Raw genomic sequence first — 24,440 nt, forward strand, 5'->3', positions numbered from 1 at the left:
AATATTTTCACTATTTTATTCACCGACCTTTCAAAACCAAGTCTCAAGGCCGTATGTACTATGTAGTGACTAGTGGTGTAGCCTTTTATATTACTTAGGTATTAGTTATTAGCTTCTTCATTTTAACACGCTCTGAATGAAAGTGACCCATAAACATAATGTACAAGTATTTTAACGTTAAAAAATATAAATCATAAATACGAGTCTACATTGGTTACCAAATGATATTCCTGTAGTTATTTTATTATAAATAATATTATGCCTGTATGATTTATTAGGGCCCTCCTACTGAAACCTTCCTTTTTCGATTACATCTTATGGACGCCAAATTAACCCAAGCGTATAGGCGAAAAACTCCTCAATCAGTTCCTGAATATTTTTTATAATTAAATATCTATTTTAAGGAACATTCCTGTTAATTGTAAATAAAAAATTGCGTAAAATATAATTTGTTAAATAAAAATTAGATGTTTTCTTCTTACTAACGTACAACATTGTAAATTTGCGTTCAGCAGTTTCACTGTTGATTGGAGATGCTTATTGATCTATTGTTTATAATATAGGTATATACGAGTACTAAATAATATTTATAATAAATTAGTAGAATTATAATTATATTTACCTACTGTAATGATTAAAAAATAATATTTTCATCATCTCAACAGCTTTAAAATTTATGGAATAGGAAACTACGAAAGCATAAAAAAAATATTCATTATTGAAATGAGAACTCCTATCTCACTATAGAATAACGTTTTCCTTCTCATAGCACGTATGTATTACTCGATAAATTGCAATTTTAAAGACAGAAGAAAGGTCATATTTGACACGTGGTGGATTCGGCTCCATATTAAAATTAGACCATCTCCTTATTCGTACCATCCACCAACTACCTACATGTTTCTTTATTGATTATATTATTCCTAATTATCAAGTGTTATCACTAACTAAAATTAGTATTATAGGCAATGTAGAAAATCCGAATATTTTACATTATTTTATAAGATGCCCGACATTTTTGAGCAGTATTACAATATGAATTATAATTTATTTATAAATTTCTATTTTTTCCAGACATTTTAATTAAATCTCGATAAATTTATAAAATGATTAATTTTTCGTACCTAGGTATTATGGACAAAAAATAATTAATTTATACGCTACTGTACAACAAAATGATATCCACTTATAGGTACTTATTTTTTTTTCGTTTTTATTTTGGCTCTGTCACCTACGAAATAAAAACCCTATTTATTTTATTTTGTGTTTATAAAATTATAAAATTTCAACAATGAAAAACATTTGACAAAATATACTTACAAAAATTTTTGATTTTAAATTTATTCTTTTAATAAGTTATTAAGTATTGATTTTTTATTTTTTTTAAAGCAACATTAATTGTACCTATTGTTCCTGTAAACTTTTTTGGTGTACAATCACCTGGTTTTTTTTTTTAACAAAAAATGGTACGACGTCACGTGAATTAAATTTATTTAGCAACCTCGAGAAAATGTCTAAATTACGTTTGTCTATACCAAAACTTATGTTATTTGAGCAATATAACATGAATTATGCTCGCAATACATTATATTTATCATTATATTATTAATTATTAATGATTCATGAGATATTGAGATACATTACTAATCTACAGAATTCCATTAATTATGGCAACAGTAAATGGATGTTAGAAAACATTAATTTTAAAATCATAAAAATTATAATTCATTAAAAATAATAACCGTTTTCGATGGTTTTTTTCTGGGAAGGGGGACTAAAACAAATTGAATACAGATAGAAAATTAGAAACGATAGATTCATTATGAAAATATCGAATGGACCAAACCGTTCAAACGAAATTCATGACATTGACAATAATTAACAATAGTAATTTTATTGTAGTATCATCGCTTTCGATCAAAGGTAACGGTGGACGAACAACCGACCGCCTAATCGCTATTGCAGGTTATTGCCCATATAAATCTGAGTAATTTTCAACGAAATAATCGATCGAAAATTGTAAATTACAAATCTTGTACAACTATTAATTTGTATCTAACATAAAATATAATAATAAATTGAAAAAAAAATCAATCAAATATATTTCTGACAAATCAATACTCTATAATAATTTATAAACTAATATAAAAAAAATATATATATTAGATGAGGGTTTTACCCCCAACGCCCCTCTTTTCTCTACCATGGATATAACATTTTTTATACATATAGGGAATCTCACAACGGATTAAACTTAAGTCTTTCTTAAGCGAGAATTGAACATAACATGGTTTGTGGTTAGAAATAAATTAGATTAGGTTATAATATTATTCGAACGTAAAAAAAAAAAAAACGTTTTTTTAAGAGTTAAATAATAATACGTATATTATATTACTATGCGACGTTTTACAAAAAAATTCGCAAATACTTATCAGTATGTAGGTATAATATAATATATAACAATATTATATAACATACATATCATAAATATATGATTTTATTTTAAAAGATAAATATTTAATTTACAAAATATAGTAAATACAAATACTTATTGTAACGACAATACACTAATTTCACTAGTTTTAACAATAAAACGAAAAAAAAAAATACTTAAGATACAAATTTCCAGTCTTGTATTAAAAACAGTTTATTAAAAAAAAAAAAATAATAATAATAATAATAATAATAATAAAATAATAATATTAAAATAAAATAATAATAGAATTATATGGATTTGGGGAGGGGGGGCTGCACGATTGGAAAGAATAAAAAGCTGCACATACATTCAGAGTCAGACGTGTAATACGTCCATAAACCGTAACCAGAAACCGTAAACCAGAACTACATAAACCCTACTTGTAGTAGGTACATTATAGTTTTCGCAAACACACAATACGTTTCAATAAAAAAATACTAGCTATATAAATCGAGCTTTTCGTGTAAGTATTTTTCTTCAACGAAATAAAATAATAGTATAATGATCTAAACGATACTGTCTTCGGTACTTAAAATCGTAAAAAAATTGGAAACCGAATGGCTTGGAACAATATAGAATATCACAAATTTGTCCAGCTTTAACAACAACGACAACAACAAAGCACAACGTGTTATAGGTACCTATACAGCCCCTTAAGTAAAAACGAATAAATTACATTTCAATTTTCTAGCAGACTATATCAATACAACGGTTTTTCGTCTTCGCTTGACATGTCCGTATTACTCAACAAGTTGGCTTTGTCTTCTTTTTTCGACTTGCCTAACGACAACAGACCTCCCATCTTGGGCGACCGAAAATCTGGTTCGAAACATGGCTAAAAAAAAAATATATATAATTTTAAAAATATGTTTAACTGAATTGAGTTATAATTATTATTAATAATAATCAATAATATTATATTATAATTTATAACTGTATAGAAACTATAGAGCCTATTATTACTCTAGAATATTGTAGAATATATTATATGCACACGAAATTTTAAAAATATGCAAGGAGTATACATATACTGTATACATCAACAATGAAATATATGCGTATATTTAAAATAAGTACTTTATCAATTAAAATACTTGGAAACTTCAATAGATTTTAAATATAAACGTAAAAATTAATAGTACGGTGCTATTTTATTATTTTTATTTTTTTCAATTTAGTGTTGTAAAAAATATTTAGTTAACAATAAATTATTTTATTTAATATTTATGAAATATGCAACTTTTAAACAATTCCCCATAGAATTATGAAACTTCCATAAATTTTTACTTAAATTCATAAAAAAAAAGTCAAAAACCCAAAATCAACCACAGAATTTACGCATTACGAAACTTTTAATCAGAATTATTGTAAATTAAGTGTAGATGAATAATATGATTTTCGCATACAAATCAGGATACGTAATAAATTATAAAAAATCGTTTTAAGTTTACACCGAGTGCGCTTACCGTTTCACAAATGTTCATGTTGCAACAGTTCTCGATAGTTATCTCGCACTGTTGATTTTCCTGTTGCGGCGGCCGGCATGTCAACGGCGTAATGCTCTTGTTCACAACAATGCGCTTCTTGATTCTGGGTCGGCGGCCCAACAACCGCACTTTCCTGGCCAGAACTATGGTTATGGTACTTAGACTGGCGACGAACATCGTGAGTATGGCGATCACGGCCACCATGCTCTTGCTGAGCTTGCACGGTGACATGTCCGAATGATTGAGCATAGCCATTTCCGAGTAATCGAACTGCTGTCTGTATTCTTCGCACCTGAAAAAAAAAATTGCCATCGTCATGATAATCGTATGGAGAGAAACCGTTTTGGCCTAATATTGGAAGTGGGTATTATGTTATACCAAATAGCGAGGAAGAGTATTAGTGTATATTATACCAAATTACGTAAAGAGGGGGATTGCATAACCAAGGCCTATTTTTTGTAATTCGTAACATCAACACATATTTTAGTATAGCTAGCAAATAAACACATATGTGAGGGGGAGACTTCATCTTTCTAACTTAAATAAAAATTATCATATACACATATTTTTTAACCTATAACGTAGACTTGTTTAAATGTTTAAACATAATACCGCATCATACATATCATTGTTAATAAATTATCGAATTACTGTGGACTAAACCAAGTCCATAACTGATAAATTATTGTCTAAGCCAGCGATAAAACATCAAATATGTGTGTGATTACCTACTCGTACATTAAAATATTAAATACTGTCGCATATTACATAATCGTTACACGCATCAATGACTTCGTGCTACCTAAACACTATAATGTCTATTATACTATTACACGTAACGAATTTCGTATCACACAAAAATAGGCAATAAAGATATAAAAGAGAAATAAATTTAATAGAACAGATATAAATAAACATTTTAAGCCATTAACACTATTAACAGTATAAGTAATGTAATCGTACAATAACGGTCAATAAATAATTGACCGCACATTATTACTTGCAGCAGTTATCACTAAAAGCGAAAATTCAGAATAAATTATGTTGTCTACACACATAATATTATTATAGGATATATACATGTTAATTAAAATAAATTATGATGTTTAAAACAATATTAAAGTATTCATTGATACTTCAATGTATGCGTGTATATATATTATATGTAGGAATTAAATATTATATAAAAATCGAACAAGCTGCACAGGGGCCCTATTCTTGAATCGAAGTGATAATTTATCACGTGTGATATTCTTTAATTATCACATGAAAATTGAAATTATCGTTTTTTGATATTCTTGAATGAATTATTGATAATTTAATTTGATAATTAAAACGATAAATTATCCCTACCTATTTCACTGGTGAAATTGATTATCACTGTTACCTATTATTTGAGTTGTATATACTTGTATTATTATTTTCTATTCTATCACCCATTTTCTTGGTCGTTAATTTACTCGTTATTGACTTTTTAGTGTAATTTATCGTGATCTCGTTACTTACTCGTGATTTTTTTTATAATTGATATAAAAATCTACAAGAGTATGGATGAGTTTTATATAGCTGCATTAGAAAACTTAGAACGGCAAGAAAATGCAGTAAATTACCGAAAGCTTAGTCACAGTGAACGATTTGATGCTTTTTTATTACCAGATTATATTTTTATAAACAATTATAGACTGACAAAAGATTTAGTAAGATATGTCATAAACATATTAACTCCTCATATGACAGAAGCAACAAGGACATCTGCCTTAAATATACAGACTAAAGTAAGTACTTACTTAAATAATGATCCCTATAAATATTATTGTTATTTATTAGTTTATTTCATATTAAATAAATACGTGATATATTTGTTGAATAAAACTTTAAAAATATACGTTGCACAAAACAAAATAATATGTACACGCAAAAATATTAAATAGTAACTAAGTTTTTAATATAATAGTTTTTAATATTTATTAACTGTCTATTGATAACGTGATAACGGCATACGCTATTTATTCAAGGAGATTCAAGTAAATTATCACTTATAATTTTACTTATCGTTTCTCGTTCGAGAATTGATACAGTTGATAAAATATTATCGGGTGTGATATACGAATTGATAATTATCGTATTTGATAAATTATCACTTCGATTCAAGAATAGGGCCCCAGCTGGGTCTAGAAAAACAGTGTGAGCATAATGCACACACAAAATAAGTTCAACAGGTTAAAAATTTAGAATATATATATAATACATATATTGCGCAAGTACTTTTTAAGCTACTGGTTTAATATGTTATTTAAATGTAGGTACATGGAACATATATACAAGGGTCCGGGGGCAAACAATCAATACGTCGTGTACATTTAACCTTATGCACTTCGAGATACATTCAATAGTTCCGTTCACTTACAAGAGTGGTGTTGACGTTGTTTTTAAAAATGATTGAAAGCACACACCTACTGGATTTATATATAATACGGATATAGGTATAGTAAGCACCTACATTGTACATCATTTGAATATCTCCAAATGATCCATAACAAAATGACTATCGGTGCGAAGCTATTGCAGCAATACGAACATATTTAAATCACGAACAAATACATTGTGCAAGGTGACTAGTACATATATCATACATATAGTTATTTAGTTATTATTATAACATTTAGCGTAATTATATAGTCATTATTCACTGTTGTTTATTGCTTCGAAACTTAAGCACCATAGGTATACTATTCGATCGAGTAAAAGAATGTGTGGGAAAGTCCAACAACGTAATAGATTAATGAATAATGTTCTGTAGCTGATATTTACGAATAAGGGAAATTATACGATCCATAAATGTTTAAATTAATCATAAATAATGTATTATAATATTACACATATAATAAGTACGTTTTTAGTGTGTTTCTGCCAGAGATGCTTAGAAACTTATTAATTTTAGGGCTATAATGTATCGTTTTACCAAAACGATTTAACCGTGGTACAGATTAAATCAAGACGTTTATACCGACTTATCCGTGAATAGCTGAGATCGTTGAAAATTTAGATAACAGATGTATCATGTATAAAAGACACACATATTATACATATATATAAAGTAAAAGGTGAATAGATATTAGATGATCGTAAATGTTTATATTATTATATACGAGACTACGATTTTGCAGATTTCAAGGCGGTCGCTGTCACAACACAATATCGTGAAAGTGTAGCATATTTTAACTCTATATATTATACTCTATAATATTATGATAAATGTAACACGTAGAAGTATAATATAATATGACGTATGCAGTACTAGACGCACTTAAATAACGAATTGAAGCCCCTCTACAGTGGCAATTCAGGTGTCCTAAAGCTGAATAAGTTTAAATAGCTACTGTACTTTCCGGGTACGTATACATATATATAATTTCGCAATAAATAATAAATTTTTCTTTGAGATTTCACATAGAAACAGTATAGAATTATCACTATTGCGCCATTTGTGCATCGATTCGTCGTGTATAACAAATTACCAAACACATACACATATATATATATATCATAAATTCATAAATGATTAATAAATATAGATAAACCATGGTTATCAACAGTTCAGCCAGACACTATACCGTCTATAACACCACCCTATAGATGACCTTGTACGTACGAATCCGGACTCGCGAACATTATAGGACAAAATTATTAATATAATGTATGCTTATATGTTTTCAGACAGACTAGAGCGAAATAAATTAATAAATGCATGTTAGAAGTGATTTTGTAATATTTTATAACTACTACAAAATATTATACTATACAGATCGTGTGCTCATCAAATATGAACCATAATAAATCGGTAAAACGTTCGCGATTGATCGTAAACACTTTTTTTATACATATTTTCAAGTAGAAGATAATGCACAACTTTTAAAATCCAAAAATATATTTTGAAGAACTTTTGTTTTAAATTCCATACAACCGGAAACGGAATTCTTTTCAAAAATACTGAATAAATAGTATTTTACACTGCTCCGTCGCGTATTAGTAACGAGATTCAAATTATAAATTGTCGTTAAAAACGCAGTTAAACTCATATCAATATGTAGGTATATGTGAGTATTTTTTTTTTTTTTTTGAAAATTAAAAACAAAAACCGAAAACAAGCACACCAATTGCAAGCGTTAAAAACAAAACATTTACACATCATATTGTGAATACTACACGCCAAAGGGTCGCACCGACGTATTACCAATAATAATTTGCACAAATCCATTCACGAAGTGGTGGTGATGCAGCTGACTTTTGTCCGAAATGGTTAAAAAATCGATTGACCAATATTGATTTCAATCATAATTATATTATATAATCACCTGCAGACGGACGACTGTTGTTGTTTGGACAAGGCGTGTTGACAGTACACCGAACACACGTCATTCAGCCAGGACGCTTTGTACTCGCACGTGTCTCCCGCGTACCCGACAGGACACTCGCAGTGCGGATTGCCAGCCATGTCCATCGTGCACTCGCCGCCGTTCTGGCACCGGCCCGCGCACAGCTGCTTGTCGCACCGGTCGCCGTAACTGGTCTCCGAGCACTGGCACGTCGGCTGTCCCGCGTCCGACAGCGAGCACGTTCCGTACTTGCAGTAACCGTCGCACACGCCCGTCTGGCAGTATTCGCCCTCAAATCCCGGGGCGCACGTACACGTCCCGTTGGCGTGCAACACGCCCTTGTTCTTGCAAATGTTCCTCAGCACGTCGTACGGGATCAGTTCCGGCGTCAGTTCCGTCGTCGTCACTTCGATGTCCTGCGCAAATAACCGACCACATTATTATTATTATTGCGTGACTGGGAGGGGGGGCTTATATGATTACGTTAGTAGATGGGGGAATATTAACTGAGCGCGAGAGTGAAATATTTTTACTTAATAAAACGGGTAATGTAAACTTGTAAAAAACGTATTTACGCGAGTCATATATAAGAAAAAAACATAAAACATAATAAACTCTACGATTGCAGGGCTCAGTTATAATCTTCTTCAAATTCAATAAAACATATTATGTAAATTTTCTCAATAATATTGAATAAACTGTATAGTAACAATGCCGTTCGTAGATTTTCAATGTTACTGGTGTGTAAGACGTAAGACAGAAACAACACGTGTTAACGTAGCGTACTCTTTTAAAACATAATTACACGTACGAGCCTCGGAGATGGATAACCGTCACAGCTGATTACATAGAAGCTACATGCGCCACCGGCGCCTATAGTTAACGTCCGATTACCGATTCGTTTATAATGTCTTATTAAATGTTAGTGTGGGGTAATCCAAAACCGACAATTTAAAATAAATACATATAAATAGTAGGTAGTACCTAAAAAACCGCAAATATAATATTTCGCTGGATAAACTACGCTATGAAACCGCACGTTTATAAAATAACAATAATAAAAACTTTGCTTTTTATTACATTGATTAATTAATTAAAATAAATAATAGGAATTAAAATATTTAAGAATAATTAAATTGATTTAATTGCACATAGGTACTTATTGAAATATTTATTATTATTAAAATATTGATTATGCCTATACTATTGATAATTATATATGATTGAGATGAAATAAAAAAAATTTATAGATATATACCTACAGCGTTTATCACAACAATTTGATACGTTCAAATGTAATTTTAATGTAAAATATTGTCATATCTCCATGAATCACCGTGTATATATATAGTTATAATTAATAATATTAAAGTGTGCGGTTTTAGTCTTTACTGTTCTATCAAAATTAAAAATCACCTACGACGTAAAACTGTAAAACTGTGAACGGCTTTAGAATACAAAAATGTTATCGTGGCAATCTATAAATATGAAAATCTATACCATAGTCTTAGTGATTTTATAAAATTATTATATTGAATGTGTACGAATAACTACAAATTAATATGATGATACAAAAATATTTAAAAAGTTTTTAATGTCATTAAATTTAGGCGCCCATTTTTAATTATTTTTTAAAGTGTCATGTTTGTGAAAATAAACCTTGAAAATGTATAAACATAAAAACACTGAGTTAAAGAATATATTATACTTCCCAGATTATTTTCACCGTACAAATAGTGGACACAGTAAAGGCAAAGCAGACAAATACAATACAAAGAGTCCGTTAGGAAACATCTTTAAATAAGACACATCGATTTCTGATACGGAGAGGAGGGGGCGAGTTTAGCTACATCGAATGGGACTAACGGAGATACGTGGAAAATCAGTGTGAAACTTACTTTTGACCTGTGCATCGCGCAATACGTGCTGTTGATCATGGTAGTGTTGCCAGTGGGCGTTATCAGACCCATCGGCGTGCTGATCATCTCGTACTTGGCGACTAAGGACGGCTGCACGCCCCCCTGGAACGAGTCCTTGGGCATTGTCCACACGGCGTTGTTAATCCAATCGCTCCAGTAGATGTCCTTTTCGTCCACCGCTATAGAGAACGGCTGGTGGTGTGTGCCGTGAATGAGCGTCCTCCGGTTACCACCATCTGGGTCACTGCTCTCGATGCTATAGTACAGACCCTCGTGCTCATCGCTCCAGTAGATTAAGTTGCGTTCCACGTCGACTGCGATGCCCAAAGGCTGGAATAGGTTTTCGTGTACTATGATTTGACGGTCCGACCCGTTCAGACGGGACCGTTCAATGGTAGCATTTAGATGGTTACAATTCGTCCAGTACAAATACCTGAAACATGAAAACGCATATTGCTTACAATGTCTTTGAAACGGTATAGTGATGAGATTTTACTTTGGGAGGGGAGAGGGGACCAATCAGACTTTTTAAAGTTGTATCGTCAAAGAACACAAATTTAAGTTTAGCTTAGTTTCCTTAATTTAATTACTGGTGAAATAATTGATAAACCCGTGTGAAATTGGCCTCAAAGATAAACCATTTTCAGACATTTTTCCAAGTAAAACGCTAATTTTTAAATTCGTATCAATAAAAATTAGCACTACTGTGTTAACAAATACTGATAACTATAATACGCATGGCGTGATTCCGAGTGGAGAGAGGACTCTAGTCCAGTGCAACAATCTGGTATTTCCAGGCATAAATGATTTTTACATGGAAATTTATTATGTTGGTTATACTGAATATTTTATCATATTATAATTAATTTTATATTTTATGTTTATTTGTGATAAAAATTTATTGCTTTTGTTGAAAATTACATTAATTAGATTAACAATTGTCAAAGAACATTTGAGACAGAAACAAGGCAAATTCATAATTTATTCTATTGATTATATTGACATTGAGAAGTTTTTAAATAATTTGAATACATATTATTAATACATAAAAACAAATGATATATATTTTCAATATAAAAATATAATTTATCACAAATATTAATGATTTAAAATATTTTATGAAGTTTGAACTGTTACGTCAAAAAAATATTAATAAATAATCGAGATTTGAGATCAACTATCCATTTGAATCATCGTTTTTTTTAGGTACTAAAATTATTTAACTTTGTGAAGTATATAAGCTGCTTCTTGAAATACAAAATAAAACAAATTAATAAAATGAATAATATTTAACATTTAAGTATCGTTTATTAATTGTAGTCTTATAAAGTTCATAATATATTATAATCCGGCAATCCGCTAAAGTAATACGTCGTCACTTGCCAACGTGAAGGTTATCAAAGTAAAGTGATCAATACTGTTCATTAACATTATAGTGACCTATGTGGCTATTTATTTGTATTTTCATTAAATCTCTTATTGCTAAAGTATGTGCCATTTATATAAACTCTATTACAACATGTTTTAAACCAAAGTTGATAAATTTAGTTTAAATTAATAAAATGCCATCAATGTAAAAATAAAATAATAATATTTATGGTAATTTGTAGGTGCATTGTACAATACGTATAAATTAGGTTATAATAAATGAATAAGTAAATTCGAATAAAATTTAGTATAATATACACACACACATAAATATATAAATTAAATGAATAATATTATTGACATTTTGATATTTGGATAATTTATTAACCTTCGATAAAAAAACACTTTTAGTTGGCTGTTCAGAATTAGTTTTTAATATGAAACTATAATCTACTTTGCCTAAATGTTAAATTAATCCAAGTTGTGAGTATAAATATGAGATATTTATTATAGGTACGATGTTTGCAACACACTAGACCAAATCAATCAAACATACCAATTTGTATGTTATAGCTCTGAAGCAATTAATAAAAATCATTAAAAATCAGTAACTCACCCCCGACACGTGTCGATCGCGATACCTTGGGGTATTGCATCTTTGAACTTGAATAGGACGTGTCCTGTGAGGGGAACCTTGGTCGAATTTTCCGGTACGTGAACAAAGTTGATGGTCAGCCCGTTGCCAGTAGTCCAGTACAGCGTGGACGTACGATCGTCGAACACCATACCCAGTACAGTAACGTTTTGTTCTGTAGATACAAAAATCAGGAATTTAGTAGGTACATTATATTATTTGGCGAGAGTAAATATTTTAGTAGCTGTGAACAGCCGAATTCCAAAATATAGGTACTAACTGGCAACGATAGGTTCGATGATGGTGTACGCTGTATCGCCGGTAGTCTTTAACCGGAATATACTTCCGACTTTCTGGTTGGCGTCGCTGACATATACGTCTTTTTTAATAGGATCATACGCAATGGCACCCATGTTTTTCAACTTGTCGGCCGCCGTATTCTCTACGACATTTTTTGTAAGGAACTGAATCTGAGCTGGAGTCACCACGCTTAAATCTATAAATCAATACACAAAAAATAATTACACAACTAAAATAACAGTACACCTAAAATATTATTGTTTAATTAAGATTTCATTTTATAAGTAAATATTTTTTTATTTTGTATGATCATACTGCGCAGTATAGTTTATAAGAGTAAAATCTATATAAAACACGAATGTATATATACAGGTATATTAAGATACACGCTATAGCTTTCACTATAGAATGAAAACATCCTCTTTTTTAAGATTACATAAGTATATGTTTTTACTTGTATACTTAATGTATACTAGCACACTTTTAGCTAAACCATTCTATTCGTATTTAGCATTGCTAAATATATATGGTCAAGTAAAAATTAATAAAAATAATTATAAAATACATAATACACAAAAGTGTATTAAATATACATACTAATATCGAATAACAACGTAATATACTGGACAATGTATCATATATGATATAATGCAATAATTAAAAGAAACAAATACGTTCGACTTCCGCTCAACTTTAAATAAAAACCTTTTTGAATTTAAATTAGCTAAAAATTATATCTTCAAGGATTTTAGAAATACAATGTGATTTTATACCAGTTTGAACTAATTTTTATTCAAATTTTACTTTGAGTAGTTGTTATCGAGGTATAGTTATTTAATTAGTCAATGGATTAATTTATAATTCACCTAATTATCAACATACATCGATGAGGATATCTAGTGTGTAAATAGGTAATTACTTATACCTATTTTAGAAGAAACACTCTTTATTATCTCTCTTATGCTTGCACGGATAAGAAACATATTTTTAGATATATAATATACCTACATCTTTCACATAGATTCTATGTCAACATTGACCTCAATTTTAATTACAAGGTTATCTACGTGAAACAAGGTGAAAAAAACCGATATACAATAATTAAAATGACAAGTTCGAAGATACAACTCCGGTTTTAAAACTGTTTGGTTCGGGAATTAATTATATTTTATACAATATCATCAATATATCTATAATCAGATGTTGAGGAGATACATTGACCAAGGGCAGACTATCCATATCATTAGTCTTAAAGCTTATTTCCTGGAATGTGAACTGAAAGTACCAGAAATTACTATTTTCAATTGTTGCGAAATGCGAATCGAAGATAATATCATACATCTATATCAATTTATTTTAATACCTGCAGATTTTTCACCTTGAACTTGTCCATTAATTTCCTCTATTATTCAAATAATCGTCAAAACATTCGATATAAAAACAATAAACTAAAACGATAAATTGTATAGCATAAAAAAATGTTTAAACTTAACAAAAAGTAAATTGACTGAAATCGATTATGATTAAAATTTGAATATTGTTATACTTAGTATTGTATATATTTTATCAAATAGAAATTCATACAACATGTAATATAAAAATTACACTTGTCATTCAGTTATAAAATTTAAAAAATATCAATATAATCCCTGAGTAGTTGATGTTGCGAATGAAGACTGCTGTTTCAATGTACCAATGTATGTATATTATCGCGTTTTTGCAATTATTACACAGATTTTCATAACGCATAGACGAGAATGACGTATGAACTATTTTCCGATTATAGATCTTAATAAATGATTAAAATTTATTCATCGCCAATTTATGGTTAATTAACTAAAAACAATTATTGTTTTAAGTATTTTGTAGTTGTTTAAGAATTTTATACATACGTGGACACCACGGCCACCATTTGGGGGGGGGGGAGAACTGAGTGAACTGCAATCCAGGCGACCCCACAATTTTATGATATTTTAATAAGTAAAAAAAATATATTTTCTTATTTATCCGGCCACGGGCCACCACATACCTAACCCAACCCTAGTGAACACTAATTCTTATTATGTTATTTTATACACAGCAAATATACTGATTTGCGTATTATAATGAATATATTATTACAATTAATGTGTACTTACACATTACCACTTACCAGTATCTAAATGTATTATTTAATTCATATAATTTTGTTTATAATTATATTATAATAATTTGCTACACACTAATATACGTATAATTTAAATAAATTACAATAAAAAGGTAAATACCCAAGTACTGTATGTTACAAGAATAATGAAGGTTACGCTTTCTACTTTACGTACTTGAATATTCAATAAAGCATAAAGGAATAAGAACTAAAGTCTAAAAGTTCACATTCCCGTTCAATATAAACACTAAAATAAAAATTAAAGATACTTATTAAAAATTATGATTATAGGTAACTCAATGAAAATGTAAGACGACAAATTGCATTTCAAAGTTAAGTACTTTTTGACTTAGGTATATTTAAACGTATTATCTGACACAATAATTTCATCATATTGATGTGCATAATATGAAACCAGTTAGATGTTATAAATAATATTGTTATTTGATAATTAAAATTTATTTATACTTATCTATTAATGTCAACATTTATGATATACCTATTTTTTGTAGAAAAAAGCGAGGAAAAAAGTTAGATAAATGCATTACACGAGTAAACAATTATTTTTAAAACGATAAAAGCGAATAAATTCCAGATTAGAAGAAAACCCCGATGTATTAAATTTAATAAAAAGCTCACGGGAGCGATAATATTGTTAATAGGTATATCTATCAATGAAAAAATATATATACAAATATATATTATTAATTCAGTAGGTAAACACTTACTAAACGCTCACAAAGATAACATTTCAGTTAGGCATTTATATTTACATAAATTACTAAATAGAATAATTATTTATCAATTATCATAGACAACTGAGTGTTGTTTTACAATTTCTAAAATGTTTTTAGTAGTACAAAACTTACACTAATTTTATTATTAATACTCGTACAAATCGAAGAATCTTATTTAAAAATCATGTTCTAATAATTAGACGTTAATTAATATAGGTAAACATAAATAATGGAAATCAACATACTTAAATATAATTGAAAAAATATATATTTTACGTGTTAAATTATTTAATATTTTTTTTATTATATATTATATATTATGTAAAATTTATATTCAATTTACAATATAAAATGTATTCAAAATTGATTATTATTAATAACAATATAAAATACATTAACGTATATTAATGTATTATCATCTAGATTAAAAACGTCTAATTTTATAATTGGCGACTATTCAAACTTAGCTATATAATTAAGAATATCACGTTGATTGTAATTGTTTAAGTACCATAAAAAATGACATCATAACAAGATGAATACAAGATAAATAAAAAATATTTAAAAAGTAGATACATGAAAAGTTTATATCGACAATTTGATGAAATTCGGCAGTTAAAATTTAAAAAAAAAAATCGCAAAAATTACCTAAGTTTTAATTTATATTTTTTAAATTTAAATGTATCTATATACTTCAGAATATTTTAGCCGTGGTATACTAAGAATTGTATTATTTCATATTAATTTGTCAACATTTATAGTATCATAATTCATAATATTATAAATATTCGTATTATTGTATGCATAAAATAAAAGTTTTCAAATACTATTTTTACTTATTTATTTGACCTTCTCATGACTTATGACATACGGGTATATGACTTTAAGTAGTATAATTATGTATTATAGTTATTAAATCCCATAATAAGTGAAATTTCAATATTCCATAACACTAAACTATAAAATTAACTATTTAGTATTTAAAAAACGGTTTTTCGTTTTCATTAGGTCTACTAAATTCAGATTTACATAATTTTATTTAGACTATGAATGAGTTATACCTGTGTCAGCCAAAAATGTACAGTTAAAAACAATCCCAGCATGATCTACAGTAACTACAGTAGCCAACCATTATCTATTTTTAACGTCAATACCAAATACTCTGAATAGTGTGGCTAGAGCTAAGCTCTTCGATGAACACCTGAACATTCAATCACATATATCATATAGTGACAAACAATATTATATTATTATACTAAAGTGTCGATAACAAAATAAAATTACATATAAAAGCAATACAATAATCATTAACCAACAAATCTAACGATGTTCAAAAATAAAAAACATTCTCATTACTCTACACCGTATTATATTCATATTAGTATGCAAACAGTAATAAATAAAAAAACACTATGAAGTAATCATGCACACGTCATCAAATAACCTAATTTACCAAAGTTAATATAAATCTCAATTACTATTTGAATAATAATAACAATAATAATAAAGGAGCTATTGTTTATTATAATATTTGTTCAATTGATAATTAAAAATAAAATACTATAAACACAATTCGAAAATTATGAGATTTAAAAGAATACTGAATTTTTTCTTGTATAATATATTAATATACATTATGTACTTTTATGGCGTATAATTTAATAATATTTATTTTACAAGATATTAAAAATCTTTAACATACATTATACAATATCGTTTGTTAATTACTTCGAAAACATTTTAAATGAAAATCTATTAAATTTATTATATCCATGAATTCAATTAAACAGTTTTGTTTACTGTGTATTGTGATCAATATATTTGACGTAAATTATGATTATTCAAACATTTGAAAATTGTTGTACCAACTACGTAACCCAAAGTTCATAACCTACTATTAATTTTATACGCCTCACAATGGATTTATATAGCTAGTTATATTGTATTATTATAGAAATAATATTCATTAATACATTTATGAATTTTTTTTTTTAGTAAGTCATTAAGTAGCAATATACAATTTTTACTAGCTGGATCGCCATCGAAAGTTTCAAAATTATCCCTATTTAGTATTAATTGGTAAAAATTAAACCGTTTAAGATATGAAGAAATAGTATATCTATATAAATTGTCTGGGTGTCAAACTCAGTATGCGCGCAAGGATAATTATATCTCCTTAATAAAAAAAATTATACAATCTATAAATTTAAAATATTTTTAATTATCTCCGAGACTAAAATATTATACGGAATCCAGTAATACGAAATTAAATTAGATATCAACGACACGTACACACAAAAAAACATTGCGACGTCTTGTATGCATGCATACAGATGACCCCCCTTTTTGATTAAATAACAATTATCTAGAAAACGAGTCGGTTAGAATAAAATATGTCCATAAAAACTTCACTATTTTAATTTCTTGCCAAGTATTAATTTAAAGCTCATTAACGGGTTTCTTTACAATTAACAATATTTCAAAGAATTTAGATAGATAATACCCCTGATAATACGGTACTAGAAAATATGTCTGGGATAAAAATTAGTATAAAAACCAATTATTACGTATAGTAAATACAATAATTTCCAATGCATAAGACACGGCTGATTTTTTAATATTATGCTAACTTTAGATTGAGTTTGAAATTTTAACAAAATACACGAACAATATAGACATATTATTATTTATCCATTCGATTTACTTAGCGATTATACATTGTTTTAGTTCAATACCCGATTGTCAATGACAAATTTTGAATACCTAACTGTAAAAGTACTTCAGATCATATTATGAACTATTTCCTTAATGCAATACTACTGAAACTAAAATAATCAACTGTTTGAATAATGATACTTATACTAAAATCCATATAATTTAGGTACCTTGAAAATTAATTATTGATTAAAAAATATTATTTTGGTACGCAAAATGTGTACAAAACCGGTATTAATATTCATGGCGAATTGCTTTATAATATGATAGTTTGATATTTATCAAGTTTTACTAAATAGATACATAAGAAGGCTGTACAAATTTGAATAAGAAAAATCAAACTGTATTATATAATCTTTAATAACATTTGAACGATATGTACAGGAGACAAGGAAATACATGGATATTTACGTAGTTAGAGCATATTAGAATACACATATATATATAATATATATATATTTTTTTAATATTATTTAACATCGCCTAATTTAACTTCATAAAATAGTACTTTCTACGATATTTGTATTCTTAGATGATCAAAATTAAATACTTGTTAAAATATTTAAAATTAAAACTAATTATAAACCACCAATTAGAATCTTAACATTCTAGCTATTTATATAACCATGTATATTAAAATAATTCATATATAATTCGTATAATAATAAACAGTTTCAACTTAACATTTTTAAAATATTATTTTATTATTTATAAAAAAAAAATAAATAAATAACATTGTTGGCCTTGATTCAAATAAGTATACATTAGGTACTTATTAGTGGCATATTATTGAACTTGTTACATCTCAATCCTGTGTTTCAATAAAATACTGAATAAATAAAACAAGGAATAAAACTGTTTGTTTCAGAGTAACGATCTGTATAGATTGAATAAATGTCAATCTTTTTTTGATTTAATAAATTTCCGATAAATATTGTATTATTAATTACAATTTTCTTAAATCACGACAGTTACTTTTAATATCATAAGAGGTTAAAAAAATACATTCAATTGTTTATTACCACTATTAAAAAAACTGTTAGATATGATAATGAATTAAAATAATAGGTACATATTGCATTATTATTAATTCGTCTTAAAGTGTTTTGTTTATACTACAATTTTCTAGTAAGTAGGTATACATGATAAGAGAGCGTTTGGCTTAACAATTATCATAAATAAGTAATTTATATTTTATTATCACTTTTGCAGACAAAATTGAGTCATTGGAAAAAAAATGTTTATTATTAATAAATATTATTTGTATTTAATTGTATTAGTAGAATTAAAAAAGTCAATAAACCCCAACTCCCGAGCGAAATTAAAAATGTATAGAATTAAATAATTTGAAAAAATTAAAGTATTAAAAACAGAAGAATACAATAATAATTTTTCTACAAAGTATACTATAATCCATATATCATAATGCATTTTGTAGGTAATCCGTTATCATTAAAACAATATGCTTTTAATTACTTACAATAATATTAAACAACAATTAAATTTACATTTCAAATTTCTATAAATAAATTATACAACGATAACATTTAAAAGTTCGTTGATCTTTTTATTAGTGTAAATAATACCACCATAGTATCTGAACAATTCTACTTTCTGGTACCTATTAATGATATTTTCAAATATTTCATGAAATTATATAGATATTAGGTTAGTTGTTACACGAGGTACATTATGCAATATTTTATTACCTTGGCAAGTTATATCTAATCTTAATCGTCCTATATCAAGATACAAGAATTTAATAAATTATCTATATTAATAATACAACAATATCAAAACCATTAAAGGGGAATTAAAAATATTTTATTTTGACCTGCTCAAAGTAGGTCACTATATTGTTTCCATTAAATAAAAAAAAATAATTAGTTTTTAAAGCACAGTTTTATCAATACTCAAAATACCTTTAGTATTTATATAGTTGTAATTCAATCATAAAAAAAAATATTGTAAACTAGTTATAGGTACTATAAAAGTACAGCACATCAATTATCAATTTAATAGTATAAAATAATTATACTGCTTTTGAATTGTTATTTGAATGAGATCACTCCTGTGACACAACAAATTAAATGAGGGGCATCCCTCTAGTACAAAAATAATCAACTAGTTCTAAGAAATAATTAGTATCCTAAAAACCTGCAATTATAACAGTATCGAAATGCTATTCATAAATAGTTGATTTTTAAGTTCCAAAAAAAAATTTATTATTATTTTATCCTGAATATCCACTCCTAACCACGTAAATTACGCTAAGGAGTACCTACCTATACTGTGGTTTTGCACACAAGGCACCACATTCCACACGTTAATGTAATACGAGTAATTCTAGCCATCTAGGATAATAGAAATTATTTGGAAACATACTGTCCATACTCATAAATTATGTAGTAATAGACGGAATCAGAGACAGACATACTATTACACGATAACATAATAATTACACCAACTATAATGATTAATAAACGAATGCCCGCGCCACTGTTTTATAAAATATGTCCACTGTATAAATATTACATAATATACTTAATATTCAGTGTTTGCAAAAAGAATAGCGTACTCGAGATCAGAATTTTAGCGACTATTATTTTTAATTTGGTTCAAAGTTAGACTGGACAAAATTTAATCGGCTCAATTAATAATTACTCATACGCCGGTCATTTATAATATTATATTCAATGTGGCACGATGATATCTCTAGATTATTGGCATTACTGGTCAAGAAGATTTCTTAAGTTATTTTACTCATCTATCCAACACAAACCTTTATAAGACATTTTTCTTTTACTGGAAATATATAATAGAACAATATAGACAACATTTCCTAGTCATTTTAATAATACTATTTTAAAATTCATAAAAATATAATACTTGAAATTAAAAAAAAAAAAACGTACTCAAAACTAATTACAATATTTTACAATAATTACTTTACCTTGATTTTAATAAGATAAATACTGAAATATTTTATGAATATAAAACATATGCACAAATGCTTGTGAACTATGGAAAATTTCGTTTTCATTGAAAGTGAAGTAACAACATTATAACAATACCTAATAGAAATTAATTTATCAGCAGTAAAAAAAATTAAAACTTAATCGAACTGTTTACTTCTCTACAACGTATTAACAAAATAATACTTAAATTAACGATTTAACTTTAGATAGTTACTGTAATAACTTCAATAGGTTATACGTACTAACAATCTATAGAAAGTAGACGTAGGTACCACGTAATTTACGCTTTTGTTAAAACACTTGAAAACTGATACTTAAAATGTGAGCAAATATGGTAAATAGTAAAATACATAAGCATATTACTAAATGCATATACCTTATACCTACCTCAGTAATTAGTTTTGTGTACCTAATACTAATGTACTAAATAAATAAATAATAATAAAATTAGGTTAATTATTTATTTATTATTATTATTTAGAATTATTAATAAATAACATGAATTGAAGAATTTATTTAATTGTTACAATTATATTAAAATCAATCGTACAGACTCGTTTTTACATATATATATTATGTATTTTTTTTTTTTGCGACAGCAACTAGTTTTTGTATTAGTATGCACTTATTAATTTAATATAATATATTAATATCTATACATTGATTTAACTCAACGATTTGTTCTACTTAACAACCTTCGAAATCCAAGTAATTAAGAATTAAATTAATAATGCAATAGTTATCAATAGTACAACTTACTGCGCGTCAACGAACAACTTTAAAAATGTCAATAAATATAACACCACGCAAGAAATATATCGTACATCAATCAATATGTTCGCATTGGACATTGTAATACAATCTTACAATCTAGAAATCGTATAATTGTTATCAATCAAAAACGATTATTTTGATTATTCTTATGACATTTGGCTAATGAGTATAAACTAAAACATTATTTTTGTCAGGTGGACAATATTGACTTTGTTATATAAATTATAACATTTCTATAACAGTATTATTATACTACAATAACTGCTTATGCAACGAATACCTAAAAAAATGAGTAGATCAAACAGAACGAGAAAAATCGCAAGTGTAAATATTTGTTTTAAGAAAGTATTAAAAAAGAGTTTACCTTTAGAACGAATTTTTGAAGACACCTTAAATTGAAAACACGTGGTAAACATGACAGACGAATAACACTAGGTATACATTTCCGAAGTATAATAGTGCTAATCTTGGGTTATTAGTAGCGTGATTGACAAATGCTAAAATCGAGCAAAAAACGAGCACCGTGGATATGAATTATGGATGCAATCGTTCGACCTATCTGATCAGTGATCAGTGACCAATGACCACCGAACAATATATTATTATAATATTATTGATAAATTGTAAGGTATCGATATGATAAATAAACGAGTTTCGACAGGTAACCGCTCGAAAACGGGAGTAGGGGTAAAACGCTATTCATTGAACTTTAGGTCCGTAGTTGCGAAATGTAAAAAAAATCGTCACGCATAATATAAACAAATTAAATCGTTTTATAACAATCGCGTCCATCGTTCTTTATAGGGAAATAAAACCAATAATAACAGTTCAAGAATCATCAGTGATAATCGTTGTTGTTTAAATAACAATATTATTACAAAAAAAAAAAAAAATAGTAAAAACATATTTTAACGATTGGGATGTTATATTTTCAGCCTAATACGCCGACGAATACGTCGTTGTTATAATGTACAGGTTGTAAGATTTACGAAATTTTTTTTTAATAATAATATGCGTCGCGATCAGTGGGTAGGTATTGTGCAATATATTATTATTCATGTCGATAAATCCCGATCTGGAGCGCGCGGGGTCGACGGCGGCGCCGCCGTCGCTTGATGTTATTGTTCCAGAGGGTGGGAGCGGCGGCGGTGAAATAGGCCGCCGCGTCGGGGGTGGCGGAGGGTGCGGGGTGAGTGAAAAACCGTGTGGTGTACGTGCAGTTCGTCACGTACGCCACTCGGCGGCGAGCGGTACGGTGGCGCGGGGGGGAGGCGGAGGGAGGAGGAAGCAGAGGAAGAAGTGACCGGAGAAGACGGAGAAGAAGCGAAGTGAAAAAGAATCCGGCGGCCGCGGCGGTCGGGAAATAGGGAAAGGTCATGAGCGCCGACCGTGTGGCGTACGTGACGACCGGCGTTCGTTCTATGGCCGATCACGTGCGAAAAAAAATAAAATAATAATTCTGTAGGCAAAAATAATTTACGCATATAATTATCCACACTGGCGTACGGGCTAGACGGCGGCGTGCGTGTGTACGTCGTGTGTACGCACATGCTAATTTGTAATCGTTATGCATGTTAATGATTTAATGATCGGTAGTAGGATACTATGCGCCGCAGTGCAACGTATCCGCGATCGTAGCACCTCCTATTTTTATTATGCAATAATCGACATGTGATCGACCGAGTAGAGTTGCACGACGTTATCATCATTGATTATAAAAAATATGAATAAATTATAAATTTTATATTATCAACAATAATGATAATAACTGATAATAATATAATGATATAATATTATGACGTATGATCGCGTAATAATTATTACCTATTATTTGAATTAATACTGTAATGACTTACCCCATGCTCGTACCGTGTCGGCGGCCAAAACGACCGAAACCAATGCGAATGTGTACTTTAGGAAGCTCATCGCGAGTGCGCGTTGGTACTAGGTAGGTAGGTAGTAGGTATGTGTGTGTAATGTGTATGACAAATTATACAAATATATTATATTATTTCGTTATGTAATAATAAACGTATTATCGACGGCGGCGGTGGAGTGTTGTTTTCGGAGTTGTAGCGTTACAAAAATAAAAAATAAAACGTAATATTATTATACGATTAGTGTCGGTGGTAAAAAGTTGATTGTCGCGAATCGATACGATTGCAACAATATTAATTATTAATAGTGAGTCCGAAATATAAAAATATGGACTATAAATAACCGTCGGCGACGCGGTGTCAAATGTGACGGGCTAAGAATCGGTGAAAATTACGGAACATTTGAAATTGCCGCGTGCGGTCGACACGCGCTCCTCCGGGATGCGACGGACGACGGCGGCGATGTACTGAGCGAGTAGAGCGACTGAGCCTCGGTCGGTCGTGCCGTCGAGTTATTAATGTTATTTTCGGCTTTACGTCGGCGGCGTGCGTGTAGGCGAGCTGTTTCGTCTGTGTGTGCGCGCGCGCGCGTGTGCGATTCGGCGACTGGACGTGAGCGTGTGTGCGTGCGACCGGGCGAGACGGTTAGACGG

The 24,440-nt window shown here is 28.8% G+C and overlaps 1 protein-coding gene across 2 annotated transcripts; it reads right to left on the reverse strand.

Moving 5' to 3' along the window:
• Window positions 1–2,078: 2,078 nt before the first annotated feature.
• On the reverse strand, window positions 2,079–24,434 carry LOC114131578 (protein cueball). Of its 2 annotated transcripts, none has more exons than XM_050199511.1 (7): window positions 23,767–24,434; window positions 12,541–12,756; window positions 12,243–12,435; window positions 10,238–10,691; window positions 8,319–8,755; window positions 3,943–4,255; window positions 2,079–3,311 (listed from the first exon to the last, which is right to left on the reverse strand). In XM_050199511.1, the coding sequence occupies exons 1-7, from the start codon at window positions 23,834–23,836 to the stop codon at window positions 3,177–3,179; spliced, it is 1,818 nt and encodes a 605-aa protein (XP_050055468.1). In that variant the 5' UTR covers window positions 23,837–24,434; the 3' UTR covers window positions 2,079–3,176. The 2 variants fall into 2 exon arrangements, with proteins under 2 accessions (XP_050055468.1, XP_050055469.1); XM_050199512.1 differs by lacking the exon at window positions 23,767–24,434 and adding an exon at window positions 22,275–22,341.
• Window positions 24,435–24,440: the final 6 nt, after the last annotated feature.

This window comes from Aphis gossypii, chromosome 2 (genome assembly GCF_020184175.1).
Source record: "Aphis gossypii isolate Hap1 chromosome 2, ASM2018417v2, whole genome shotgun sequence".
Lineage (NCBI taxonomy): Eukaryota > Metazoa > Arthropoda > Insecta > Hemiptera > Aphididae > Aphis > Aphis gossypii.

Coding starts and splice junctions, on each gene's coding strand:
- LOC114131578 (XM_050199511.1), bottom strand. CDS start 23,836: ATGAGCTTCCTAAAGTACACATTCGCATTGGTTTCGGTCGTTTTGGCC. Junction 12,757..23,766: donor CGACACGGTACGAGCATGGG/GTAAGTCATTAC, acceptor ATTGATTTATAG/ATTTAAGCGTGGTGACTCCA. Junction 3,312..3,942: donor ACATGAACATTTGTGAAACG/GTAAGCGCACTC, acceptor TTTTTTTTTTAG/CCATGTTTCGAACCAGATTT.